Here is a 27944-nt window from a genome sequence, read left to right on the forward strand (position 1 = left end):
GCAGTTTTCATAGTTTAGATGGCAAAACTGAATCTCCGATATTTGTCTTCCAGAGTCACAGTGTGAGGAAATGGAGCTACTTGGGCCTAGAGTTTACTTAAATTTCAAAGCATTTCTAAGGTCCAAGTGGAACTTGAATACAGATCGCCAGAGAAAGCAGCTCTTTAATAGATACAGCATCCCAACTGAGATTTTTTTTTTTTTTTTAAGATTTTATTCATTCATTCATGAGAGACGCAGAGGGAGAAGCAGGCTCCATGCAGGGAGCCCGATGTCAGACTCGATCCTGGAACTCTGGGATCATACCCTGAGCCGAAGGCAGATGCTCAACTGCTGAGCCACCCAGGTGTCCCATCAACTGAGGTTTTCTTTTTCCTTTAGGCAAAATGTTTATACTGTTCATCTCACCATTGGCCTTCTCATTACTTGAGCAGGAGCCCTTCTACCAGAATCCAAGCTCAGCCATTCGCAGGATACTTCTACAGCATTCTTTCAGAGGAATGGCACTTGTGTTGAGTCTTGAGACAAAAGAATATTGGAGTAGGACTCAGATGACATTGTTCTGTGAACATCACCATCTATGAGTGGAGTGACAATGGGTAACTCCCCTTTCTGAGCCTTTGTTTGCTCATCTCCAGAGGAGGGACCAGCCTGTTTCTCAGGTTACCACAGGGACAGTATTTGGAAAATTGTATGAATCTGAGCAGTGAGCAGTAAGGAGACAGTAGTGAAAAACAAGCATTGTCTTTGGGGATGTAGACTTTGGCCTGACCTCCTCTGCCCAGTGGGAGTCACAGTTAACATGTGTGATTCAGTTACTTAGGGTAGCCCATCTCTTTTGCTCCCCGCTACTGCAGAGAAAGAGAAGACAGGACTGTTTAGTAGAAGGGCTAGGAACCTCAAGATTGGGAAGGGGGTAGATTTTGGATCCTCAGAGAATGTTGTTTTCCAGGCAGCATGATGTCTGTCTTGGAACTGCTGAGTGAGAAAGGACAGTGTTGCTTCCAGGTCTTCTGGGATGTTTAGATCTTTGGCATCCAGGACAAGCGATAGTGCCTAGGCTCCATTAGCAAAGTACTTACTAGCATGTTAATTATCCATTTTCATCTGTTTTGCTTAGATGTCTGTGCACTTGAGATGGCCAGTACTGGTGGGGAACAAGCATCCTGTAAGTTTCCCACTGTCCCCAGTCTGCTTAAATTTAATTAAAAAAATCAATTAAAAAAGTAACGTTGTGCCTGCAGCTTTCTTGTCCTCAGAAGTCCAGGAGTGAGATCTGGAGTATATTTGGGAGCCTGCAAATATCTCTGGAAACCTAAGGTGTGTCAGCATCTTGCTGACAGTGATCAGACCTCATAACTGCAGGTAGAGTGCAGAGGACCCAGATGAGTGATATCCACTGATGTGTAGTGAATAGATTGCTGAGATAGAGGGTCAGGCTCGTAGGCCCTGGTGTTCTGTACTGCTCCACTGGAGACGCCTGCCGGGCTCAAGCTAAGTACACATCTTGCTCATATTACATCTTGTTCAAGTAGGATTTTCCATTACTGCAACACAGGAGACATTGAGGGCACTGTGGTTGCTATAAGATTGGTTGTCTGCCCTGAGTGTGACCAAGGTCAGAAAGTCATCAGCTTATGATTACATATTAACTGTTGCATTCTTTTTTCAGCTAGCATTCAGTGAGGTCTGATTATGTGTGAGTCACAGCCTCCTCCCCTTATACCAAATAATCAAATCCTGTCAATCCTGTTGTAGACATTTCTCTTGAAAGCCTTCCTTTCTCTTTATTCCTCTTTCCACTTATGTTAATTCAGTTCCTTACCAACTCTCACCTGGGCCATTGGTGCAGCCTCCTCTGGTATTCCTACCTCTGGCTTTTCCCCCTACTTTGTGGTCTGTACTTTATACTTCTCGAATTAATTTTTGGAAATAAATCTGTCCATGCAACTTCTCTGTGCTTAGACCTTTGCATGCGTTCAGGGCCATTTCTAATCAAACACATACTGCCTTTCTAGTTTGGCCTCTGCTTCTTCCCATTCATGGCCTCTTTGTTACAGATTTTCCTCTGAAAATGCAGTATTTGTTTACCTCTCTATGGCTTTGCACATACTGTTCTTTCAGTCTGAGAGGTAGTAATCCCCGTTCACCCTTTAATATCTAATATAATAAATGTTGCTTTATCTCTGAAACCTTTCATGCCTCAGACTCACTACTGCCATTTTTTTTTTTTACAGTGTGCTAGGTGTTTCATTTGTGTGGTGTGTCTTTCACATGAGATCACAGATCACAGACTTCCTCAGGATAGCTACTATGTTTCATTCGTCCTTTATGTCCACTGCATACTATAATGCCTTATATCTAATAGGCACTCAATAGATGCTTAGTGAAAGGTATAAGGCGATGTAGAATTCCACACTTGGACAGCTTGTGGTCTGCAAGGAACATAAGTTACTTCATGATACTACTGCTCAGAATGGGATAAATATTGTAAGAGAGGCTTTAATGTATACACATGGTTAAGTCACAGATTGAAATTCTTGTTTGAGAAAAATTATTTATAATTGAGATTTTCTTTTTTTGTTGTTATGGTAAAATATACATAATTATTATCATTTTAACCCTTAACAAGAGTACCATTTGGTGGCATTAAATGCATTCACAATGTTATGTAACCAGTACACTATGTATACCAATTTTTTCATCATCCCCAACAAAAACTGCCTCATTTCCACTCCCCAAGTCCTGTAGCCTCCTTGCCTATCCTAGTACCTCACAGAAGGGGAAATCATAATATTTGTCCTTCTCTATCTGACTTAATTTCATTATGTATAATGTTTTCAAGGTATATGCATATTGTAGCATATTATCAGTTTCATTCCTTATTATGGCTGAATATTATTCCATTTCATGTAGATACCACATTTTGTTTATCCATTCATCTGTTGATGAATGCTTAAGCTTTTTCCACATGTGGCTTTTGCGAATACTGCTGTTATGAACATTGCTGTACAAGTATCTGTTTCAGTGTCAGCTTTCAACTCTTTTGGGTATCTACTCAGGAATGGAATTACTAGGTCATAGAGTAGTTCTGTGTTTAACTTTGTGAGAAATCACCAAACTGTTTGTCACAGTGTTGTGCTATTTTACATTCCTACCGGTATTGCTTGAGAATTCCAGTTTTTCTGCATCCTCGCTAACACAATTTTCCTTTTCCTTTTTTTTTTTTTTAAAGTTATAGCCATCCTAATAGGTGCGAATGGAATTATCTTTTGCTTATTATACTTCAGGTGATTGCCTTGCTGATTGGTTCTACCTTGATTATTGGTCATTAATGACCACTAATAAATAAAACTTTTCACTTTCCAAATCTTGTCTTCGGTAACAGAAAACCAAAGCCTAATCAAGACTTTTGTGCACTGGCACTTGTTAGCAGAGCATAAGCCCTTTGTTAAACTTGGAGGTGTAAGCAAAAGGGCACTTCTTAGAAAGTTTCCTAGTTATTCTTCTGTATCACTTGTTATAGAACAGACAAGGATCAGAGGTCTGTTAATGTTTAACCTGTTGACTTTAGAGAGTTAGTTGAGTATTATCTCTTTAGAATGATCAGTGAGAGAGGAAAAACTGAGTTGTCCACTTTGTGTTTTCTTACCCTGACAGTCATGAAGTTCTTGCTTTGTTCAGTCAGAAGCTCTCCTTCTTCTTTTTTTTAAGATTTTATTTATTTATTCATGAGAGACACAGAGAGGCAGAGACTTAGGCAAGAGGGAGAAGCAGGCTCCCTGTGGGGAGTGTGATGTGGGACTTGATCCCAGGACCCTAGGATCATGACCTGAGCCAAAGGCAGATGCTGAGCCACCCAGGTGTTCCGTGAAAGCTCTCCTTCTTACTTCAGACTTCTGTTAAAGTATTTTAACTTCAGGTCTAGAACACTAGCAGATGGTAGTCATGGAAATAGAGATGGTCTTGAATATTTCAGTGGAAGACACTGCTTTGAGAGAGGTGTGGGGTTTCAGAGGCTATGTGAGGACACACTGAAAGGACAGGAGTGGGCCTCTTTGGTCTATAGTCGTGTTTGGAAACCATGAAAACAACAGCATCATGTACACAGACCTGCTCAACCCCTCCTCAAATCCTTGTACTCAAGGGAGCTTTTCAGAAATTTGTCAAAGTGGATGGATATCACAATACAAGAGGTAATTATGATAGGAAATACTATATTGAGTCATTCTACAGACATGTGCTGAGCAATGCACCATCTTTGCCCTCAAGGAGCTCACAGTCTGGGGGGGGGCAAATTATAAACAGATTATTAAAATAGCACAGTATGCCTTCTTGGTGGAAATTAATTAAAATCCATGTGAAGGAAAAAGCAACAAACTTTGGGGAACTTGAAAGACTTCACAGAAAATGAAGTGATGTATCTTCTGTAAGATGAGGACAATAACATCCCCCTTTTAGGATTATTGTGAAGATTAAAGGGATAATACATAAAGCTTTTAATACAGTTGCTGGCACATGGGAGGCATTCAACAAATGTTAGCTAATGTTGTTATTATATTATTATGGAGAGGTTTTATTGAATCGATGAATGACAGTATATCCATTGATTGCACTCAACAGAGACAGACTTCAGCTAACTTAAGTAAAGAAAGGCATTTATTGGAGAGTAACTAGTGGTCACAGAATGGAAAGGAGAGTTTGACAACAGGCCTCAGGAAGCTTAGGAATCTCAGTATCTGTAACAGGAACTTTGTATAGTCTATTTGGGATGATCCAACTTTAGCTACCTTTTATCTTTGGATGTCTCTGCTCAGAAGCAAGAGTCAGATTAGATTAGCTGGGATTCTCTGCTGATTTCTATGATGAGGGACTAGGTTTCCATGGTCAGCAGTCTGCCAACTCATATGAAGTTAGGGAGGAGTAGGTCCTGGCCCTAAGGAAGGGATGCAGAGAGTGAGTGATATTCACCTCAGGCAGTATTAGAGTAATTCCAAAATCTGCTGATCTGTTGAGACTGATGATGAAAACAACCAGGCCAACTCATGGTACAGCCTCTGGACATTTCCTTTTGTCCAGAATCTTGAATGCCCCAGCTCATGACCAATGGCAACCCAGTATGACCATACCTATCTGACATTCATCACTGAAATATCTCTGGTTTCTCCATGTTTCTTCTTAAGTATGGTAGCTAGAACAAAGACTCTTAACTGTTACAATTATAGAGGAAAAAAAAAACTTTTTGACCTTTGTATATGGAATTTCTTTTCATATGTCCACATTAAAATTTTCTCATTTATCAGCTCATGACCAGAGATTTGCTCTGGGGCTATATTATTACTACATAAATTGTCAAACCCTTCCTTCATCCGATTACTTATTGTTTTTTTTGGCTTATACATGCTACTGTGCTTTTGGATCTCATCTTGTTGGATCTCATCTTGTTTCTAGAATAACTTTTCAACAATTCATAGTCATTTCCATTTTATTCTTGTTTTTCAAACTATTGGAATTAGCAGTTTTATTTTTATTTTTTTGCTCATGTGATTCTCCCATTTCTGATGACTCATCAGAAGCAGAAAGGTATGACATTTTAGAGAAGACACTAGATTTAGGGGTCAGCTGTCTGAGATAAAAGTCATAGCACTGTCACAAGCAGGGTGTGACTTTGGGGCAAGTCCTTGAACATTTTTGAACTTCTGTTTTCTTGTTTATAGAATCAGGACAGAAGTAGCAGCTAGGTTGTGAGCTCCTAGAAGGGCAAGGTTATGGTCGTGAGGTACACATAAGATTGTATATGTGAGGAAAAAAAAAAGATTGTATATGTGAGCACATATATCAAATCAAATGTGATGTATGCTTATTGTTACTATCACCACTATTGTACTTATTATCAGTTAAGATTTTCAGGGGAGACTCCCCCCCCCCCCGAAATGTTTCTCTTAGGACTTTGTGCTCTAAGTGCTATTGTTAAAATAGTGACTCTTTCAAGCCTGTGTTAGCCCCTCTGACTGCAGTACACATGAGTCTTGCCGTCTGGGATGCTATAAAAAACTTCAGAAATCAAAGTAGATTATAGCTATTATCTTCCTCTTATCTGGATGTCCTGACATAGAAGAAATAAATTGGTGTGATAGTTTGATCTTCCCGGGACCATAATGTCTCTCATCAGCTCTTTTCAAGGTGATTTCAGACTTACTGATGTGTTTGAATGCCTTGTCAAGTGGGTAAATGATCTTAATTTTCAAGGACAGATGTCTCTTGCTTTGGTCTTTTCCAAGCCTGAGGAAAAGGCTCCTGTACTTTGCAGCCATTCAGAAATTAAAGTTGGTAGTTCTGTAGGAATGCCTGCCAAACCATGTACCTCATTTTTCAAGACATGATCAGGCTGTGCAAATCTTGAATATGTAGATTCTAAGCTGCAAGACTAGGATCTTTTAAAAAAAATATTTATTTATTCATGAGAGACACACAGAGAGAGAGGCAGAGACACAGGCAGAGAGAGAAGCAGGCTCCATGCAGGGAGCCTGACATGGGACTCGATCCCGGGTTTCCAGGATCACGCCCTGGGCTGAAGGCGTTGCTAAACCACTGAGCCACCCAGGCTGCCCAAGACTAGGATTTTTAAAGTAAGTAAATAAATATTTTTAAAAAGGCATTTCAGTGTAGCAAACTTCCCTATCCATTAAAGTTTGAAATGATTTATTAAAATAAGATGTAAGAATTGTCTCATGTTTTGTTTAGGTTGGCTTTTCATCACAGCTGAAATATGCTTTACTCAGATTCACATGATTTTCTCTTTTTAAAAAGATTTCATTCATTCATTCGAGACACACAGAAACAGACATAGGCAGAGGGAGAAGCAGGCTCCCTCCAGGGAGCCTGATGCAGGATTTGGTCCTAGGACCCTGGGATCATAGCCTGAGCCGAAAGCAGACACTCAACCACTGAGCCACCCAGGTGCCCCTCACATGATTTTTTAAAGAAGAAAGAAGAAATTGAAACTGTCCATCTTTTCATGTTTTATATTTTTCCTTTTCTTCTTGGTAGTAATTACAGTTTTCTCTGGATCTACCTCACACACACACACGATTTTATTTTGTTGGGGTGCCTGGGTGGCTCAGCCAGTTAAGCATCTGCCTTTGGCTCAGGTCATGATCTCAGGGTCCTGGGATCAAGCCCTACATCAGGCTCCCTACTCAGTGGGGAGTCTGCTTCTTTCTCTCCTTCTGCTTCTCCCCCTGACATGCTTCTCCACTCATGCTCTCTCTCTCAAATAAAATTTAAAAAAAAAAGAATTTTATAGTGTTTTGTGATCATTGCTAAGAGGTCCTCAGTAGATCTGTTAGTCTTCATACAAGTAAGTGAATTACATGCACCCATGTGTATTTAGTCTCTCCATGTCCTCCTCTCACCTGTTTCTGTGTGTTTCACATAATATTGCACAGTGAGCTCATTTCTAACATTAAATTTAATAGACTGGCTGATGTTCAATGCACATTAGCCTATTGCCATGCAGTCACTGTAGCTCATGGTGCAAAGCGTCGCTGATGGCGTTTCTGACTGTTAGAAAGACCTGACCTGCGATCTTTTGCACTGTTACCCTTATGATGAATTTCATGTATTCCTTATGCTTTTTAGTCAGCAGCTCTAGCCACCCTTTATCATTCATTGATTCCAAGAAATTCTTTTTTAAGATTTTATTTTTAAGTAATCTCTATACCTAAAATGGCGCTCAAATTTACAACCCTAAGATCAAGAGTTGCATGCTCCATTGACTGAGCTAGCCAGGCTCCCCCATTCCAACAAATTCTTATTAGCTTGCTACTGTTAACAGCTTTGCCTCAAAGCAGTAGCTGTAAAGCTTATTCTTACCTTCATGTGCACCTGTTCTTGTGTTGTCCCAACCAACCTTCTTTCATTTTGTCCTCCTATGCCACATCACACCCTTTCTCCCACTAGTTTTCTCAGGAGCGGGGCTTAGGTATACTAGCAGTGTCTAATATGTATTAGTAACTGGCCACTGATGACCCATCTGGTGACCCATCTCTAGCCACCATTGCAATTGGGAATCTCCAAGTTGTGTTTACCCAAGACTATATTAGCTGTTCTTAGCCCTGCCTTTATAAAGAGTCTCAGTTGTAGGTACATGAACAGGTGGCTATATTATTTTTTGTTTGTTCTAAGGTAGATAGGCATTGGAGTCAGACTGCTCTATATTCTAATCTTGACCCACTATTTCCTAGCTTCCCAAATATCAGTTTCCTCTTCTCCAAAGTGGGGATAGTAACAGTACCTATCTCACAGAGTCACTGCGAAGGATTAAGTGAGCTCACATGCATGAAGCTCTTAGCATAGTTCTTGGAACAGGGTAAACAGTGAGTTCTGGTACCTCGTTCTGGACTTGAATCACTTTTGTGGCACTTTAGACTGGGGAGAAGGGAGGCTTTGCAGAAGGTATAATTTATAAGCTATGTCTTAGAGGATAAGAAGGAGTTAGCATCCCAGTGGATAAAGAAGGGGGAAGGATTCCCAGCAGCAGTATGCTTAAGAATTATAAGAGAGCAAGGCCTGTTTGTGGAAATTGCATATAGTTTATCCTGACTGAAGGGTGAGCTAAAAGTGGGGAGGTGGGAGGAGGTGAGGCAGGAAAGATGATCAAGAACAGATCACAGAGAACCATGTAGAGCTCCTGGAGGAGTTTAAACTTGATCCTCCATCACTCCCTCCATCTGCATAATCTGGTTCCTCTGTTAAGCAGTCACATAAACTTCTTTAAGAGCAGCAATAGCTAAAAGGGGCAAGAGGGCAGCGAATTAGCCTCAAACGAACTGCATCTCTTTAAAGCTAATATTCCTCCTCGAGAATACTATATTAATTAAACATGTGCCTTGCAAGATTCATTATTGTTTTACTTGTGTTCCCTGTTGGTTGTCTCATTCATTAATTGGCTGATTAGTAACCCTGAACTCTTGTATCTCCCCACCCCCTTTTTGGCATTCCCTTTTTAATATACTATGCTGTTCCTCCTGGGACGTAAACTCCAGGACCCGTCCCTGGCCTGCTCGTGTTTGTTTTCTTTGCCCCTTGTGCCTGCCTCTGCTATAACATTTGTAGTATGTGTTAAGTAATCCTTAAGGTAACATTTTTATTATGTCATAAAAAGTGCATGGCAAATATATTATAACTCATGGACTTTGTTTAAAAATGAACGGATAATTTATTGAGTGTGTTACATGAGCCTTGCTCCCCTCCCCATTTCAGCTGAGACTTGCTGCTCATTTAGCCTAGCCTCCTATTGAGTGCTCCCACCCTGTGACATGCTGGGAAAGCAGACCCATGGTTGGCTAGAAATGACATCATAGTTTATGTACTCAATAAAAATTTAATTAAGTCATTACAGGAATTGCAGTCATCATTTAACCCTCTGATTTCTTCTGTTTAGTTTATTATTAAACATTCAGTAATACCAGTCACCAAATCCTGATGGCTTATAAAATATCTGCATGAATTTTAATAGCTTAAATAAATGGGAAAATATGAGTAACTGATATAAAAGGAACCTTTTCCTTGTGGTGGTGCTGTATGTATGGGTTTTTATGAAAAGCAAAGCATTATAGAAAGGATAAGAGTTTACTAAGAGAACAGCCCAACACTATCTGGGAGGAGTTTTTCATTTGGTTTGTTCATCTGTGTTTCCATCATGGGCAGGGTGCTCCATATAGAACCATCTGGCAGCAGGGCACAGAACCTGTATGCCAACAAACAAAAGCTTAAATGAGGGAATAAAATCCCAACAGAGGTTCACCAGAGGGAGTATCGAGCTTCCTTTGACTGCTGGGCTGGTTAGAAGGGCCCATTGGGGCAAGTCCAGTAGTTCAGGAAGCTGTTCTCACTCACCCTCACCTGTTGCCTGCAGATCATGTGTCTGCACTGATGGAGCTTCCACCCTCTTCCAGGAAGGGCCTTTTTCATGATCTAATGCAGCCTGGGTGATGATATCTGAAAGCCATTCCTAGCTGTGGCTGCTTGCCATCCTTCAGCTAGAGGGAAGAGGGAGAGGCAGCTTACAGGTCACTAGAGTTAGAATATAGGACCAGAGGTAGTGGAGCCTTGCTAATAGGGAATTCTAGCCCTGCTCTCCATTCTTCCTGGGTCATAGGCAGCCAGAATGTAGGTGCATCCCAAGAGGAGAAAGTGTGTTTGTATGTAACTGAACCTTGCTGGAAACTGAGGTTTGCACATTACCGTGTTGCTGATCTCTGGAAATGCCCCTACAGATGGTGAAGTAGGTAAAGCACTTGTCTGGAAATCACAGTCTAATCCTGGCTCTGACAGTAGCTTTCTGTGTGACCTCAAGACAAGTCCCTACCCCTTTTTGGGTCTTAGTTCACCAATTTCTTGGAGGCATTGAGCTAGGTGATCTCTGACGGCCCTTCCAGGTTTAAGGTTTACTGGTTAGATACAATACATAAACTAGCTCTGCTTAGCAGATTCAGTGAATGTTTGCACCTGAGATGCTCTTGCCTTTGTGTTTGACACCTCTGACGTCTGCTTGTGGCTCTGATTCATCTTGCATGATTAGGAGAATAACTTGTATGGGAGTAGGGAGAGCCCCAAAATGAGTATCAACATTTTGGGTTGCAGTCCTATCCTCCCACTTCAGAAGGAATGAACTCTAGCTCTGGCTTGTTTCTTGACTCTGTCTTTTGCCTCAACCCATTCTGGAAGATGATGCAATAAGAAATTAGGCAGTACATATTTTTGAAATTTTAGAAACATGCAAGGTACTCAAAGCAGCAAAAAAGAGGAAACAAACAAAAGGCTGTCATTGGACAGAACACACTCTGTGTGACACTAAGGCCCTTGTAAGGATTCAGCCATCAGCATGCCAGTCTTAAACCCTGCTCTGGGCCAGGCCCTGGACTAGATGTTGGGGGTGCCAAGATTAATCAGACAGAGTTCCTTATGACCTTTGAGTAGCTCACAGACTAGTGAGAGAGACAGGTACATAAATAGCTCTAAACCACATTGTATATCCAGGAGGAGGAATGTGGACAGAGCTCTAGGAACATAAAGGCTGGAGGTCTGATTTGGCCTGGACTGATAGTAGAGGGAAAGGTCATGGATTGTATTACCAGCTATATCTACTCTCACATTTTCCAGTTTGAGCTGTGCCATTCTCCTCCTCCTCCTCTTCCTCCTTCTCCTTCCTCCTCCTCCTCCTCCTCCTCCTTCTTCTTCTTCTTTCTTCTTCTTCTTATTTCTTCTTCGAAAATTATCCCTATTAGAACTGGTTTTAGTTTTCTATAAGTGCAGAGCACTTTACAGTTTACTGGGGCTTTCAGCATACGTTGTTGAATTAATGAATGAATATATGACCCAGCAAATGGTTTGCTGGTTTGTTTAAACCAGCAAATGCCCTCTGTGTAGAGCATTTGAAATGCAAGGAAATAGAGAGGTTTGACTTGCCCGAAATGGCATCCTCTGTATACAGCAGAATTAGAACTTGAACCCACGTTGTCTGACCAAACCCAGGTTCTTCCAGTACTCCTTTCTGCTCTACTTTCCAGATCAGTTATGAACCATAGAATTAAATCACTCCTTTGATTTATGATCCAAAGTTAAATCATCCTCCTGGAGGTAGGAATATGATGGAACGTAAGGCACATGAACTTTGGACTCAGATGACTTGGATGCTAATCTCAGCTTTATCACTAATTTGCTGTGGGACTAGGGCCAGTCCCTTCACCTACCTGAGGCTCAGTTTTCTGTGTATGTAAAAATGTGACTCTGGCACACCTACCCTCTGAATTCCAGTCACAGTTAGAGGAGATGATATCCATAAAGCACGTGGCCCAGAACCAGGTGCTTAGTAAATGGAGGAGATGACAGTGGGCATGGTTATGGTCAGGATTGTTAAGCACAAATCTTATTCTCCATGTAAAGTTCCAGATAACTTGGTTGTTTCTAAAATCTGTCAGTTTAAATATCCAGTGAGTCCTTACTTATGTACTGCACATTACACCAGGCTCTCTGCTGGGATGAAACATGGAGCAGGCTCTCAAGTATATTCCTAGAAGTCTGGAGGTCTGAGTTTACCCTACTGAAGATATTCAGTGAGCTGTAGTATAAGACTCTGAAGGCCCACCTGGCTGTTCTCTGAGAAAAGTTCTACCAAGGTGTCAGTGGCCTCACTGGAATTGTATTTCAAAATAGTCTCTTAAGATTAACAGTCTTACTACTTCAGCCTGGCTTATTCCAGCTGGTTTATTCTCTCCTCCTCCCCACAGCCTCCTGGCTCTCCTTTCTCCTCAGCATCTCACTCCAGGTCCTCCCTCTCTCCCTCCTCTTCACACTTATTCCTTCTGTCTTTGATACCACAGGCTCCTTTGAGTAGCCCTTAGGCATTTCCTAACCTGATCATTACCTTTCCAGTGTTACTGCCCATTTACCTTCCCTGGCATCCCCAGACATTTTCTTTCCTGCCTCTGCACCTTTGCACACCTTGTTCCCTTTGTCTAGAATGTCCTCTCTCCTCCAAGGGTCACATAAGCATTACTTCCTGGAGAACTCATCCCTTGCTCCCAGAGCAGAGATCATTTGTATGGAAATTAATTTATTGGGGTACCTGGGTGGCTCAGTGGTTGAGCATCTGCCTTTGGCTCAGGTCGTGATCCCAGGGTCCTGGGATCGAGTCCTACACCAGACTTCCCACAGGAACCCTGCTTCTCCCTCTGCCTATGTCTCTGCCTCTCCTTTGTGTCTCATGAATAAATAAATAAAATCTTTTAAAAAATTAGTTTATTGTTTACCACCTTGGGGATAGAATTTGAGGCAACGTATTACAGTTTAATTCTTTTTTACATGTCGGTTTTTCCATACTAGACTGTGTGCTCCTCCAGCTAAAAAACCATTTCTTATACTTTGTATTCATGGGGACTGCCATGAAGCCTGACATGTACCTGGGGCTCAGCTCATTAAACCAAGTTACTGCTTTGTGATCAGAACCCAAAAGAAGCTATCAAATTGGGGAGAATCCTGACAGATCAGGGAAACGGAGGTGGCCTAACAGTTCAACTGTTAGGGGCCTTCTCTCTTTGTTTTACTAGGAGTTTATCATATTTAAGAGGCAAAAATAATATTTTTTGGGTTTCCCCCCTTTTTTCATACTTTTGTTTTTGTCATTTTGTTTCTGTAGGTTAATTCTTATATCCTGAAGAAGAACATGATCCTTATGACAAATAATTTCTATGCGGCAATCTTGGGATATGATGAGGTAAGATCATTTGCCAAGCTTTAAGCAGAACATTGACTTCCCCCAACCAAGACTTTTTTTTAATTAATTTTTTTTAAAAGATTTTCTCTATTTATTCATGATAGATACAGAGAGAGAGGCAGAGGCAGGCTCCCTGTGGGGAGCGCAATGCGGGAGTTGATCCCAGGACCCCAGGATCATGACCTAAACCAAAGGCAGATGCTCAGTCACTGAGCCCCCCCAGGTACCCCATTAATTTAAATTTTAATTAGTGAACACACAGTGCAATATTGGTATCTGGAGTAGAATTCAGGGATTCATCACTTACATACAAAGACTTTTGGTGAGAAACTCTGAGGGAATCTTCAAGGGACATCATCACTATCTGCTTAGAATTTATTTCCTCATCATCAGTGACTTCGCAACAGGAATGACTATGCCCAGCAATTTGCCTAGTGCTTGGAAAAAGAGCACAAATGGCATAATATGGTCAGATCATTCAGTTAGTAGCATTTATTGAGTCCTTGTGAGGTGCTAGATGTAGGGACAAAGGCAAATCAGTCACAGTCTCAGCCTCCAGAGATAGGAATACACATCTAAACAGTATGGGCTGCCAGACATCACACACTTTTATGGCTTTAATTATAAAAGCAATACATACTCATTTCAAAAACTCATAAAACTGCAAATAAGAGGTTGAAGTAAAAAATAGAAGGCTCCTTTCCTGTCCTGCCCAGTTCCCTGTCCCAGAGGAAAACTTTGTTAATAGTTTATTGGGTGTCCTTCCAGACGTTTGCATACACAGACATCTGTATATTTTCTTTACACAATGGGAGTCACACTACATGCACTATTCTGCACCTTGTGTTTTTCCGTGAACAATATATCTTAGGCCTCTTTCCACATCAGAACTTTTAGATCTCATTTTTTTCATTGTAAAATATATGTAACACCAAATTTACCATTTTTTTTAAAGATTTTATTTACTTATGAGAATACACAGAGAGGAGAGAAAGAGGCAGAGACACAGGCAGAGGGAGAAGCAGGTTCCATGCAGGAAGCCCGATGTGGGACTCGATTTCGGGTCTCCAGGATCACGCCCTGGGCCGAAGGCGGCGCTAAACCGCTGAGCCACCCGGGCTGCCCAAAATTTACCATTTTTAAGTTACAGATTTTAGTGGTCTTAAGTGCATTCACATTGTTGAGCAGCTGTCACCACCATCCACCTTCAGAACTTTTTCCATCTTCCCAAACTGAAGCTCTGTACCCATTAAACCCTTACTCTGCCCTCAGCCTTCTCCCAGCCCCTGGTAACCACCACCCTCTCCTTGCTGTCTGTAAATTTGAATCCTCTGAGTATCTCATGTACTCTTTTTTATTTTATTCTTTTATGACTGGCTTATTTCACTTAGCATAATGCCCTCAGCGTTCACCCATGTGGTAGCATCTGTCTCATTTTTTTCTTCCCACTGTTATTATGGAAATTTCAAAAATACCGAAAAGGTAAAAAAATGCTGTAATGAACACCTGTATGCACACTACCAGGGTTCATCATACCTCATCTTTTTAACAAAACATGTGCTTTTATGCTTATTTTGTGGTGACCTCCAGCTTTTTAATACAAGCAGCACTGCTTCTGGAAAATAGGCCTGGAACTCCCCCATGCTCAACTCCGTTCACCCACCCTGGACTCCACAGCATTTGCTACACTAATGTTAACTGTCACCCCTGCTGGATGGGGACTTCTTCTGGGTAGTGGCAGTGTCTGCTGTGTGTGCATTTCTTTTGCTTGTCATGGTACCTGGCATGTGGCAAGTGAAGAATGAGGAAGGGAGGAAAGGCATAAAGGATGAAAGTAAGAAATGAGTTCAGGCTGGAGGAAGTGTTATCAGTCTGAAGATAATAATTAAAGTCAGGAGATAAACTTACAAAAATAGGACTTATTTGCAGTTAAAATGGATTTCTCCTGATTCTCAGTCCACCAAATATCTTCAATTATTGGAGAGCAATTTAGATTGCATACTACACACATCATTGATTTAACATGAGCTTTGCAGGAGTGGGATGGCAGCCCCACTGAAGTTGGACAGCGCCGTTCTACAGCACTTTTCCTAGAATGTTGCTTGGGTTGTGCCCCTATCCTGGCCACTTTTAGAAACTTCCTGTTTTCTATTATATTAAGTCCAAATTCCTCCATGGCACTTTCAGGCCTTCTGTCAACTGTCCCCAACATATCCTATCCACTGTTATCTCCCATGGTTTTTGAGTGTGTAACCTTCTTTCCAAGTGAGGCCATTTGCCCCACTGCTCCGTGGACATCCTGTGCTTGACTGAAGCTCTCCTGGACAACTAGGTGTGGAGGGCAGTGGCCAAGTCTATCAGCTTTAGGTCTGAGGGCCTGGTCCAGGGCCTGGTACCTTGCAGGCACTCTCTGTGTGAATGTTCAGTGAACCAATATATTCTCTCTTAGAATGTAGCTCTCCAAATATTCTCCATTCTTAAAGGCCCCCTTCTCCACAAAGCTTTCCTGACCTCTCTAGATCTGTTTGTTTACTCTGAATTTCAACATCATCCATCCATCCATCCATCCATCCATCCATCCATCCAACAGGTATAAAGTGCCTACCATATGGGATGCACTGGGAATATTTTGGTGAATAAAACAAACATGGTGTGGTTCTTTCCCACTGGAGCTTACCTTCTAGTGGGGATATGGGCAATAAACAGGTAAACAAGCAAATAAAGATCTGGTTATAAGTAGAATGTCATAGAAGCTAAGACTGAAGACTGAGGAGCCAGCCATGCACAGGGTATACCTTAGAGTCTCCCTGTACAGATTGGCAGTTGTTCCTTCTCCTGAATTTAATCTTGTGCTGTTGTTTGGTATGCATTAGCTTGTCCCTTCAACTAGATTGTCAGCTGCCTATGACCTGAGACCATTTTGCTGTGTCTCTGTGTTCTCAGCATCAGGGTAAGCACATCATGGTGTCAAAATCAGTCTTCTGAGTGAGACTGCCACTCCAAACCCTTAACCATACCCAGGACTCTCAAGGCACAGGCTTCTTCTCAATTACTCTAGACCTAGGTTTCCCAGTCTCCTGAAGCATGCTTTTCTGTGTCGTGAGGGAAAACAGGCAGGTCCCATAGTAAGTTGTGGGAAAATTGCTATGCAAACTAATATTTGGCTGCCAAACACTCTTTTTCCTTTCCTGATTTCTCTCTCAGAACCAGTCTCCCATTTGTTTTCACTGACTCATAGCAGTTGGGTGGAAAGAAGGCCGAAGTGTTGGGTTCATTGATTTATTTAGCCATTTTTATCCCCCACCCACCCCCACCCCCGCCGCCCTGTACTCTGCGTTAGGTACTGCATCGTAAATAGAGCTAGTTGGGCATCATCCCTTAAACTCATCAATTAGCTAGATAACCTCCAAGCCTCTGTGTACTTATCTTTCAAATGGGGATAATAATATCTATTCTTGGCATACGTAGTCATCAGGAGCCAGGTGTGTGAAAGAACTCTGACAGCCTGGAATAGTCAGGTGTTATCACTGTTAATCTGAGTCCTGAGTCATCCTTTTCTTTTTGACTGATTATGGACTTGCCCCTTTCCAGCCATCTCACCCATTGCTAGGGGTGCCTATTTGCAGCAGGCCATGGCTCCCATGGCTTTTGCTGTCCTGTGCTCTATTGCTCATTCTCTAGGTCCTCATGACACCCGCTCCCACTCCTGTTCCTTTCCATGTAGCACATGTGGGTCGCTGCCAGCAGCACTCCAGTTTGTGCCCAGGGCACTTCAGACACAGGCAGGCTGTTGTGTTAGCAAATAGCTTGGAGAATGGTGATGTGCCTGAGCTTGTTCTTGGGCCCTGTCCCCATCTGCCAGAAGAAGCTGATTTTCCTGACTCAGCCATTATACCAGCACAGCCTCTTAAGCTGGGGAATTACAGGGATGTTTAGCAGGGGGCATTTGGAATAGGTTGAATGTTTTTCCACCAAACTGTCAGTACCCCATCCTGGATTTGGCCCTTCCTGGCAGAAAGCCTAAAGTCAGACCTCAGATGCCACCATGTCCCAGAGGCCAGCCCACAACATCACACTGAAGACATGATCTGGGGTCTTCGTATAATGCTTTGCCACTTATAGAACCTGTCTTGGCTATTATCTCTGAATTCTCACAACAGTGCTGTGGGATGGATCTTGCTGTGTTTGTTTGGCTCATGAGAAACCGAGGCTCGAGAAGGGCTGGTGGCTTTCAGCGGGCCACACAGAGCTGCCATTTGAATGTAGGTGGTCTGATTCCTAGATCTCACTGTTGATTCAACTATATCCACAGCTGCCTACCAAAGCAAGCTCCTGATCCTTGTATCTTACATACTACATTTAACAAAATACCTTTACATGATCTGACTCTTATAATGTAAAGATGCTGTGTGTAGGGCAAGCAGTTTCATCTGTTTCATAGATGAGTAGTGAATTGCCCATCATCTCTAAGCTTAGTAGCGGCAGAGCCAGGACTTGATCAGGCCTTCTGACTTCTGAGTCCCAGTCAGTGTTTTGTCTGGTCTACATGACCTTGGCACCTGGACAGTCCCTGAGGAAGCTACTCTGGACAGAGTAGCTTCTTGGGGCCTTTCCCTTCAGCCACCCTCACCCCATGAAGCCGACTCTCCCTTCTCTTTCCCTTAGAGGTCCAAGCTAGGAAATGGCCCTAGTCCAAGGCCCAGGTGCTGCTGATTAGCCTCTGTGACATTGGGCTTCTTAACATAGCCCTTTTCTGTGCTGCAAAGGACAGTATTAGGCACACACACACATAGGCTCTGTGAGCGTTCCTTTTTTGGCTCATGGCGGTCCTCCGAATGGCCTATTTCTCTACTTGAGGCCGTGTCAGCCATGATCAACCCAGAGATGGTTGACAGTGAGGCCAAGGTGCCTGTTTTCCTTCCCCATAAAGCTAGCTGCCTTGCAGATGTGTGCCCTTGGACCAGGAGAGAAGGTGCAGCCTATGCCCAAATCTGTTTCTGGGGAAAAAATACCCACCCACACTACTCCGTGCCCATTCCTTGCAGATAGCAGTAGGAGCATTGTGGCACCATTTCTCTTCCTGGCCTCATAAGTATTGCTGGGTCAAGTATGGTGCGGGAGAGTCGAGGGAGCTATGGCCTAGGAGGGCAGCCATACATGAACCCCATATCCACATTAATCTTAGCCAGTCACTTGCCCCCCCTCCCCCAACTCCCATGTCCTTCCTTTGCATAAAATGAAAAGTTTGGATCTGATGCTCTCTGAAGACCCTTTCCAGCTCTACCATGCAGCTGCCCTATTTCTTTCTTGTAGTGTCTCTAAGGCCTTTCCAGTCCAATTCTGTGGTTTCCAGCATATTCACAATATCCCCAGCTCTCTGGAAGACCAATTGTACTGTGTGTTCCAGGGGATCCTTTCAGATGACCATGGGCTGGCTGCTGCCCTCTGGAGAACCTTCTTCAACCAGAAATGTGAAGACCCTCGACAGCTTGAATTGTTGGTGGAGTATGTGAGGAAACAGGTGAGCAGCCCTACCCCTCGCCTCCAGAGGCTCATGGAAAGCAAGTCTTTCCTGAGGACTGTGGATGCTGGACTTGCAGAGGATTGGGAGAGGTTGAGTTTCCATAGGCCAATCTGAGGTTATTCTGACCATATCACGTCAGCAGCCTAGCCATGAGCTGGGGTGGCGATGGGGAATGAGATAGAAGAGGCACTGAGTAGTCTGCTCTCAAAAACTTTTAGGTAGGGATCCCTAGGTGGCGCAGCGGTTTGGCACCTGCCTTTGGCTCAGGGTGCGATCATGGAGACCCGGGATCGAATCCCATATCGGGCTCCTGGTGCATGGAGCCTGCTTCTCCCTCTGCCTGTGTCTCTGCCTCTCTCTCTCTCTCTCTCTCTCTGTGACTATCATAAATAAATAAATTTAAAAAAAATAAAAAAAAAACTTTTAGGCGTTCATTCACTACACCTTTGATTGCCTGTTATGTGCCCAGTGCTCTATGAGACCCCAGGGACACACAGTCCTGTAGGCTATGGGAATGGGGTACAGTGCAGTCACCCGCTGTAACCCCCTCTGTCCCCACTTTGAAGCTCCAAGGCTCATGTTTCCCACTCCTGATTTCTAGCAGGACCAGACTCCAGGCAGCATTCCACAGTCATCCCTCGAGCCTCTTCCCACGCCTCATTCCCCAACCTCCTCTTCCCCCAAGGCTCCGTGACACTAAAACTTCTAATAGAAAACTCCAGTGTGAGGACTGCTTAACTACATAGTTTTCCTCGAAACCATGGCTTCACTTTTTTTTTTTTCATGGCTTCACTTCTTGATCTCTCTGTCCCCTGATCCTGTACTGATGGGAAACCCATACCTTATAGATGAGTGAACTGAGTGACAGGGAACAGGAACATAAGGGCTTTTCCAGGGTCTCCCATGAGTCAGATGGCACAGCTGGCCTACAACCCCAAGCTGGTGATTCATGTAGCCACTAGAGGCCATAGCTGCTCCAGACAGCTCATCAGCTCAGGCTGTCCCATGAGTCACACCTTTGCTTCTTGGGCTTGGGCCTGGCCCTGGAGCTGAAGGGGCCTCACCCCAGTTATTCTCTTATTCACCTGTATCCACAGCCTTCAAGCCTTCAGCAGCCAGGAAGGGGAAGGCCAGGCCCTGGCTCTGGGGGAGAAGACAGAAGATCAACAGCTTGTTGATCGCTAGAAAAATCACACAGTGGGGCTCTTCAGACCCAGACGGTAGAGAACCCCCAGAAGCCAGGACTTCTGTTTGACTATTCTTCAAATCTGACAGAGCTGGGAGAAGGCACTGTGGCCAGAGGGCTCCACCCACAGAGAACTCTTGAGACTCACACTGTTGACTGGACTCATCGTCAGACACAAGTAGCAGTTGGCAAAGCAAATGCTGAGTTTTTTGAGAGACCAGCTTAACTTTTCCATCTGCCATGGTGGGCTTGTGCCAGGGGCCACAACAAGGGCATAGCTGGGACCTCTCTGAGGGCCCTAAAACAAGGGACTGCACACCAGGGCCCCTAGAAGTCCCATATTGTCCAATGAGAGGCAGGCAATAGAAAAACAGTGATGGGGCTCTTAAGGAATCAGGGAGCTTTGATGGGGACCCAGTCCTGTCAGCAAAACATCTGAATATCTGTTGTGCCAGGCACTCTGTTGAGGAAGTAGAAATTCATAGGACCCAGACCTGTCCTTGAGCCAGCTCATGGTTTAGCGATGAAGCCAGTCAGGCACAAGGCTAACCCTGGAATAAGTCAGTTTGTGATGTGATACAGGTAGAAACAAAGTGCTGTGGAAGGCCAAAGAAAAGCAAGACTAAGTATGAGTGCACTGCTCGGGAAACCAAAGAAGCTGGGTCCTGAGCAGACTAGTTTTGCACCATAATCCTAGTTGGCTTGGTGGGTAGCCCAAGACCCAGTCAGAGGTTATGGTGAGATTCCCAGCGCAGAAGATGGACAAGTGGGGGACAGAAATAGAGTTGTTGGAAAGAGGAGTGTATTTTAGGGAAGGTAATAGGTCAGTTGCTCTCCTTGCTCTGGAAGACAACAGGACATGTGGAGATCTAGACCTGAGGTATCTGTGAGAGATAAGTTGAGTTCAGGGGTCAGCAGCCTGAAGGTGAAACAATAGGAGTGAAGGAATTCTTGGAAGAGGGAGATGATCCAGGGACTAAGACGAGGCCTCCAGATTCCTGTCCCTTTCCTTTCTCCCTAGTGCCTTCTCACGCCACAATGGAGCCTCATCTCTCTGAATCCAGTGCTCTCACTCCTGATGTGATACACATCTCCCCTTGATAGCATTTCTCATTCTGCTGTCCTCCTTACTAGCAGCAGCCTGGGGAGGATTTCCCAGAGACCACCTTCATCTCCTGAGACTTGGCCACTCATTAGATCACCTGCCTCTTGCAGAACTACCCAAATCTCACCTTCTCCGCAGCTATTCCCCATTCTCCCATCACAGGAGTCGCTTCTCCGCTTGCTGTTCAGGAGGTGAAGCTGGGCCCACTGGCCAGCATGGTGGTCCACTAATCGTGGGCTTGGGGCTCAGTAGAGAACATTAGGGACATACATAGTTAAAATTTAAAAAGTGCCAGTGACTAGCAGTGTACATATGTTGTATCATTTAATCTTTTCATGAGTCCTGTGGGGTGCATGTAACTGTCCCTCTCTCAGACAAGGAAACTTATATCTCAGAAAAGGGAATTGGCTCACCTTGAATACCAACCCTGCCCTGAACAGACAGATAAAACACACACACACACACATCCCAAGGACATGTCTCCCCAGTACATCCTCCCTAGAAAGTTCTTGCAGTCCAGAAAATCAGGGCATATATGTCTGTCTATCTGGAGGTATGATGGGGAGTTCCCTTAAACCTTTCTAATGAGCTTCCCCGGTGATGTGTTTCTCCCAACCCACTTTAATGAAATAATCTGGGAGATCAGAGATCTGCTGTGCTGGGACCTGGGACGGGCAGGTCCCCTCCACAAACCTCCCCCCGCCCACCATCCTCTCCATTGGAAGGCTGGTTCCGTATGACATCTTATGTCTCTCCTGCCCTTGTCCCTGTCTTGTTTCCTGCTCTCCCTGTTGCAGATGCAGTACCTGGACTCCATGAATGGGGAGGATCTGCTTCTGACAGGGGAGGTGAGCTGGCGCCCTCTCGTGGAGAAGAATCCTCAGAGCATCCTGAAGCCCCATTCCCCAACTTATAACGACGAGGGTCTTTGATGGGCTGATGCCTCTGAACAGCTGGCCAGCTGGCTTTGAGGAACTGCCAGGAGAGAGGTGCTGGTTTGGCCCAGAACCCTGCAGAAAGTGGCCTGAACTGACCTTCAAACAGCATCTGTCAAATATCTGGCCCCATTTGTGTTGATTTTCCTCTTAGTATGCCCAGAAGTCTGATCTGGTGGACTATAGTGCTGGGAGAACCCTTAGCTCTTCTGAGGAATCCTCCCCCTCAGGAGAAGCCTGGAGCAAGAGCTTTCCAGCACACACTCCCCTGGTCCCTCCAGCAACTATGTGATTGACAACTTTTCCTAAAGGCCCCAGAGAGTTTGGGATAGGTTAGAAAGGGGACACTTCCACCAAGGGCCCGCTGTGGCCGAGGGGCAGTTTGGAATGCTGCTGAGTCAAGACGGGTAACCATGCTCTGTCCTCTGGCTTTGAGCCATGGGGTTGAGTTGGCCATTAAAAGAAACAGAGACTTATCTCTGCCATGGCTCTTCTTTATTCCGGGGTTTTTAGAAACTTAGATGGAAGTTGCCATAAGTTGAGGACCCCACCCAGCTCAGTTAGAGACAGGGAGGGCAAGAGGTCAGGAAGGTCTCTGCTACTGCTCTTATCTCCAGTTCATGGAGATGTCACTGTTATGTCCAAGGCATAGCCTGCCAGGCTCCATCCTCTGGGACCCAGGAGGCCTCTGATGGCCAAGGGGCTTGTCACATCCTGAGTCATTTGGAAAGAAGTTCCAAGAACATCTTTTTGTCACTTCCCCACTGAACAGGGTGAGGAACATGCTGTCTTTCCTCTCTTGACTCCCTTTACATGAGATACTGGGGAGAAGAGGAGAAAATTATTTCTTAGTTGTACCATCCCAGGGCCCAGCCCGTGCCCAGGTTTCTAATCCCATCCCAACTTCTGGAGCATGTGCTGCAGAGTCAGCTCAGTCTGTGCACTTGAATCAGTCCCCTCCTTCCTGAGTATGGGTCATTTCTTGGGGAATTTTCTTTGCATTGAAGAAAGGGGGCGGGGAACCATATTGCCCCTCCTTCCCCCATCAAACTTCCTTCATTTTAACTTGCTATAAAATGAGTCATATAAAGAAATTCTATATGGGTGAGGTATATCCCACTTCTGTGAAAACATTACAAATCAGACCGCCTTCTCTGAGTTTATTTAAGATGCTTTTGTTGCAAGCAGAGTTCTAGAGTGAAGCCCCCTCTGTGTGTGTGAGATAGTAACACCTTGTAACTCATTACAGCTGGGCACTATTTACATAAACCAGAGCTGAGCCAGGCAGGAATTTGCTGATTAATTTATTTTTAATGGAGTGAAGTATACCATGTACCAAAATAAACTTTACTGTGTGTACCTAACTGCTCCTGGAATGGATGGAAAAATTAATGGAACAGATTTTGGCTCCCAACTCCACACATTAATTCATATATAAAAGTTATTTGAGCCTTAACCCATTTGCTGCCCAGGGCAGCTCCCCAGCCACAGATCCCAGCCCACAGCACCAGTTCAGCTACTGGGCTTGCTTGAGAATCACAGAATTGCAGATTTTTTTTTAAAGATTTTATTTATTTATTCATGATAGTCACATAGAGAGAGAGGCAGAGACATAGGCAGAGGGAGAAGCAGGCTCCATGCAGGGAGCCCGACGTGGGATTCGATCCCGGGTCTCCAGGATCGTGCCCTGGGCCAAAGGCAGGCGCTAAACCGCTGCGCCACCCAGGGATCCCCCAGAATTGCAGATTTAGAAGAAACTTTAGAGGTTAGTCCTCTAAGCTGAACTTAGTCCAGCTCAGTTCCTGAACTTGACTCCTCTTCTCAGCATCTCAGCTGGCCTATGTCCATACAGGCCGTTTATGAATACCTCTGCCTGCAGAGCCAAATCCTGTCTCCATAACCTGAGTAATCATCAAACGGTGCAACTTGCAATATGGAGCTGCCTTTTAGAGAGCTGAATTGTATCTATCAGGTGGGGAATGTCCCAAAGCCCTCAATTCCAGCTGTCAGCATCTTTCACCCACTACACACCCCCTTGCCTTTCAAGATAAAATCCAGGTCCCTGGAGGCTGCAAGGCTCTTCTTAATTTGACCTGTGTTTGTTTCTGAGTCTCTAATTCATTTTTGCTCTGAGCAAACTGAACTGCTTAGGGTCACCTGAAAAGATCACCCTGTATGTTTCCTCCACCTGGCATCCTCGCTTCCCCTTCTGACTAGCTCAAATACCCACCCCCGTTACGTCTTGTCTGCCCCAGGTGGAAACTATTATTTTTTATACCCACTCTCCATCCTGCATTGTGAGCTCCTTCAGAGTGGGCACTGTGTTTGGGTCAATTGCCTTTGTTTTTCTAGTGCCCTAGGAGTGCCTGGCTCACAGTAGGCATCAGTATAAACTTTGACAAATGGAAGAAGGAATGAATAATTAGATCATCAGTCATTATCAGTACAAGCCCTATGAAAAAATCCCTTTCTGGATCATTCTCTGACCTTATTTTAGCAGCTCAGTATGAAGTACCTCCATTGACCTTTGCATAGTAATGAAAGCTAAATGTTCATTCTGTAGCTACTTTTTTCTTTAACTCTCTCTTTTTTAAGTAGTCTTTACACCAACATCGGGGTTGAACTCGGCGACCCTGAGACCAAGAGTCACGAGTCACATGCTCCACTGCCTGGGCCAGCAAGGTGCCCCTCTAGCTACATATATTTCTACTGTAAGTTGTTATTATACAAAACAAGTGAAGGATATTTCTTGCCCTCAGGAGATTGCTCTTTAGAAATAATTGTAATTTATTTATATTCTGTATACTTCCATAAAGGATCACAGCAAGTTAAAAGACACTGTTCTAATAAAACTGCAAAGTGATTAAAACAAAATTTAAGGGGATCCCTGGGTGGCTCAGCGGTTTGGCGCCTGCTTTTGGCCCAGGGCGTCATCCTGGAGTCCTGGGATCGAGTCCCGCATCAGGCTCTCAGCATGGAGCCTGCTTCTCCCTCCTCCTGTGTCTCTGCCTCTCTCTTTCTCTCTGTGTCTATCAGAAATAAAAATAAATAAATCTTTAAAAAAAAAACAAAATTTAAAAGATAAGATGCAAGTATTAGGAAGTGGGGGGAGAGAAGTAATCATGTCAGAAAACCTATACTGCTAATAACCAACTTTCACAGGATTTTTGGGGTAATTTATAAAGTAGTTTTAACACATTGTCTCACAGCAGTCCTGTAAAATAGGTATCCTCATCGTTCTTACCGCTTTTCCATGGGTGAGGGACTAAGGCTCACGTCATCTGGGCACAGGAAGAACCCGCTCAGAGTGCCCCGTTTCCATCTTCCAACCCCGGGCCCTTGCTCTCTCCCCATCCCACACTGCCCCCCACAGGCCAGTGAGGAAATCTGCAACTGAGTGTAAAACCTTGCTCTGAGCTTCCTGGGAGCCAAAGGCAGAAATGGGAGTCAAGGTTCTAAGAATCTTGTTTCATAAAAGGAAGTATACTTATTCATCAGAAGAAAGAAATGTTTCAGAGAAGAATATATTACAGGGGTTTTAAACGAGATACACCGAACAATGCAGTGAATAGTACCTCTAAGATTGCAGTTTTGCCCAAAAGTTTGAGAACTGTAAGTAATTGCTGTTTCTTACATCAAGCTGAGATTAAAGCCAAGGCCCCAGTTGAGCTGGATTTTTTTTTTTCGTTTCTGTTCTGTATTAGACACTGCTTAGTATTTTTACTTGCTATCTCTTAATCTTCAGTGACAAATCTGTGGTGGTATTAAATTCCTGTTACCATTGAGGGAAACCACATGAAGCTCAGGGTGGCCCAAACTGACTCTGCATGCAAACTCAAGTGGTTCTGAGACCAAGTCCAATGCATTTAGTTTTAGAGAAGTACCAAATGGGGAAAGGGGCTGTTGTGCCACAGTTAAAAAGTAATAGGAAGCCTTAATTAATATTCCAGCTGCATGGGCTTGTGTGGACAGATTCCCAAACTAACAGGAAAAATCAGAACAAGGGGGTTAGACATCAGAAAAGCCCTGAAGGGAGTCAGGACATAAAAGGAGGGACAAAGTTTAGGAAGGTGGAAAGAAAAACAGGAAATGAGCTACCTAGAGGAAGGCACGGAATAGGAAGCTTCTTCAGACTCAAGTGGACCAGCTGAGTGGTTTGTTAAAGGCAGATAAAGGTTGCAGAGAGCCTAGTGGGGGACAGCCTGGGTAATGCTGCACCTGGTAGGCATTCTGGGTAAGGACTGTGACCCTCTGGGAGTGAAGATGTACAGCAGTGTGCAAGGTAGACTGGCTCAGTCAAGAACTAGCCATCTAGGTTTGGGAGCCTGGGGGGTGATTGTAGGGATTCAAAGGGAAGCTCAAACCCCAGAGATGTTTCAGAGAAATCATGAAGACTTGATGCCTCCTGGCATGTGGAGCCTGAAGAGAGCAGCCTAGAGCTCTCCTGGGAACAGGGGATGGCGAAGTCAGGCAGAAGAGGGAAGCTCAAAGAGAAGAATCCTCTGTAGTGTTTTTTTTTTCCAAGTGCTAATTATATTATGGGATAGACAGGGCAGGGATTATTGCCCCATCATGCAATAGGAGGACAGGTCCACTGATAAGCAGCCACAAATTGATGCAAGGTGACCCTGTGGCAAAGCCAAACAATCTCCTGTCTTTTGAACCCTACTCCATTGCTTTTGGTGTATGTAGGTTATATCTGTATGGGAACCAGTCTGGTGTAAGGTGCTTCAGGGAAGGCAAGAGAGGGGCTGGACTTCAGGGGATGATTAGGAGGGGGGTCTTTAAGGGCTTTGGTCTTGTCTTGGGTGTAGTGTAGAAGGGGCACTTGAAATCATGAAAATGGATGAGCTTCCAGAGGTGAAATGTAGGGGGTGAAATGACCCACTACCAGTCAGCGACTGGGGTGGGTGTGGGAGAAAGCATTCCAGGGTGGGGTGGGGTGGGGCAGGTGGTAGCAGGTGTTGGGGAGGGAGGAGTAGGAAAAGTAGGAACTATGGTAGGAAGTAGAGGCTGGAGTAGAAGTCAGGGGAGAGGAGAGCTTCTAGAAGGAGGAGGTTCTTAATGCTGCATCCTGCAGAGTAGAGGCCAGGGAGTAAGTGAATGAGGCTTAAGGGCTTTAGAGATTGTGAAGAGTTAAGAAAGGGTATGGCAGCAGCTGTGATATCTTGGTATGTGGCTAGCTGAAAAGAAATGGAGAAAAATTGGGCAGGAGTTAGGAGAGTAGGGTAAGAAGGTGTTTTCAGCACAGAAAAGAATAGGGTAAGAACTAAGGTGTTTTCAGCACAGAAAAAAGCTGAAGATGCACATGGGGGTGAGAGGGAGCCTGATTAAATGTAAAGCACTCAGTGGAGTAGGAAACTTCCCTGTAAACGTTAGGAATTATTAGATCCCTCTGGACATGGGACCCTGGTCTTGAGAGCAAGGGCCTGCCTTTGGAGGGGAGGAGGGAACTCTTTTCTGAAACCAGAGATTGGAATATAGACGGGGACAAAGGGTTTCTGAGGTGAGGGCTGAGAGGGAAAGGCCAGCCCTTTCTGGTCTCGGTGCCCAGGAAACCTAGACTTATCAGCTATTGGGGTGAAGGGGGAAGGAAGGGGGAGCCTGGCAAGTTTGTGGACAGAGAATGAGATAGTCACAAAATGTTTGAACTCTTCCCTTGGGAGCAGTCCTCCTGTACTTGTTGCCCTGTTTCTATCCACTTCTAGCCTTCCCACAGCATCCCACTATGGCTTGCCCACCCCCACCACTGGGTTTGGCCTTAGGGAGGGGTAAACCAGACCCCAGGCCCCCCAGCCATGATCCTCTACCCACTCACCCTTGCTCCAGTGTTAACCACCCATCACAAGTAATCTGTGGCTTCCAGGAGACTTCCCCTGAGCCACGCTGGTGAGCCTAGGACCTGACATTACAGG

The 27944-nt window shown here is 44.3% G+C and overlaps 1 protein-coding gene across 2 annotated transcripts in view; it reads left to right on the forward strand.

The window, feature by feature from the left end:
- The window catches only part of LOC129494316 (ubiquinol-cytochrome-c reductase complex assembly factor 1), a 102198-nt gene extending 76501 nt beyond the window's left edge, over positions 1-25697 (forward strand). Inside the window, exons 7-9 of one of the 2 annotated variants that reach the window (XM_055301174.1) lie at positions 13202-13279; positions 18687-18800; positions 21892-25697. In XM_055301174.1, coding sequence (XP_055157149.1) covers positions 13202-13279; positions 18687-18800; positions 21892-22026 — 327 coding nt within the window. In that variant the 3' untranslated portion in view covers positions 22027-25697. The remainder of the gene's footprint in view (positions 1-13201; positions 13280-18686; positions 18801-21891) is intronic. The other variant, XM_055301166.1, reaches the window with a different exon arrangement.
- The last annotated feature ends 2247 nt before the right edge of the window (positions 25698-27944 follow it).

The sequence above is a fragment of the Nyctereutes procyonoides genome, unplaced genomic scaffold (assembly GCF_905146905.1).
Source record: "Nyctereutes procyonoides isolate TBG_1078 unplaced genomic scaffold, NYPRO_anot_genome, whole genome shotgun sequence".
Lineage (NCBI taxonomy): Eukaryota > Metazoa > Chordata > Mammalia > Carnivora > Canidae > Nyctereutes > Nyctereutes procyonoides.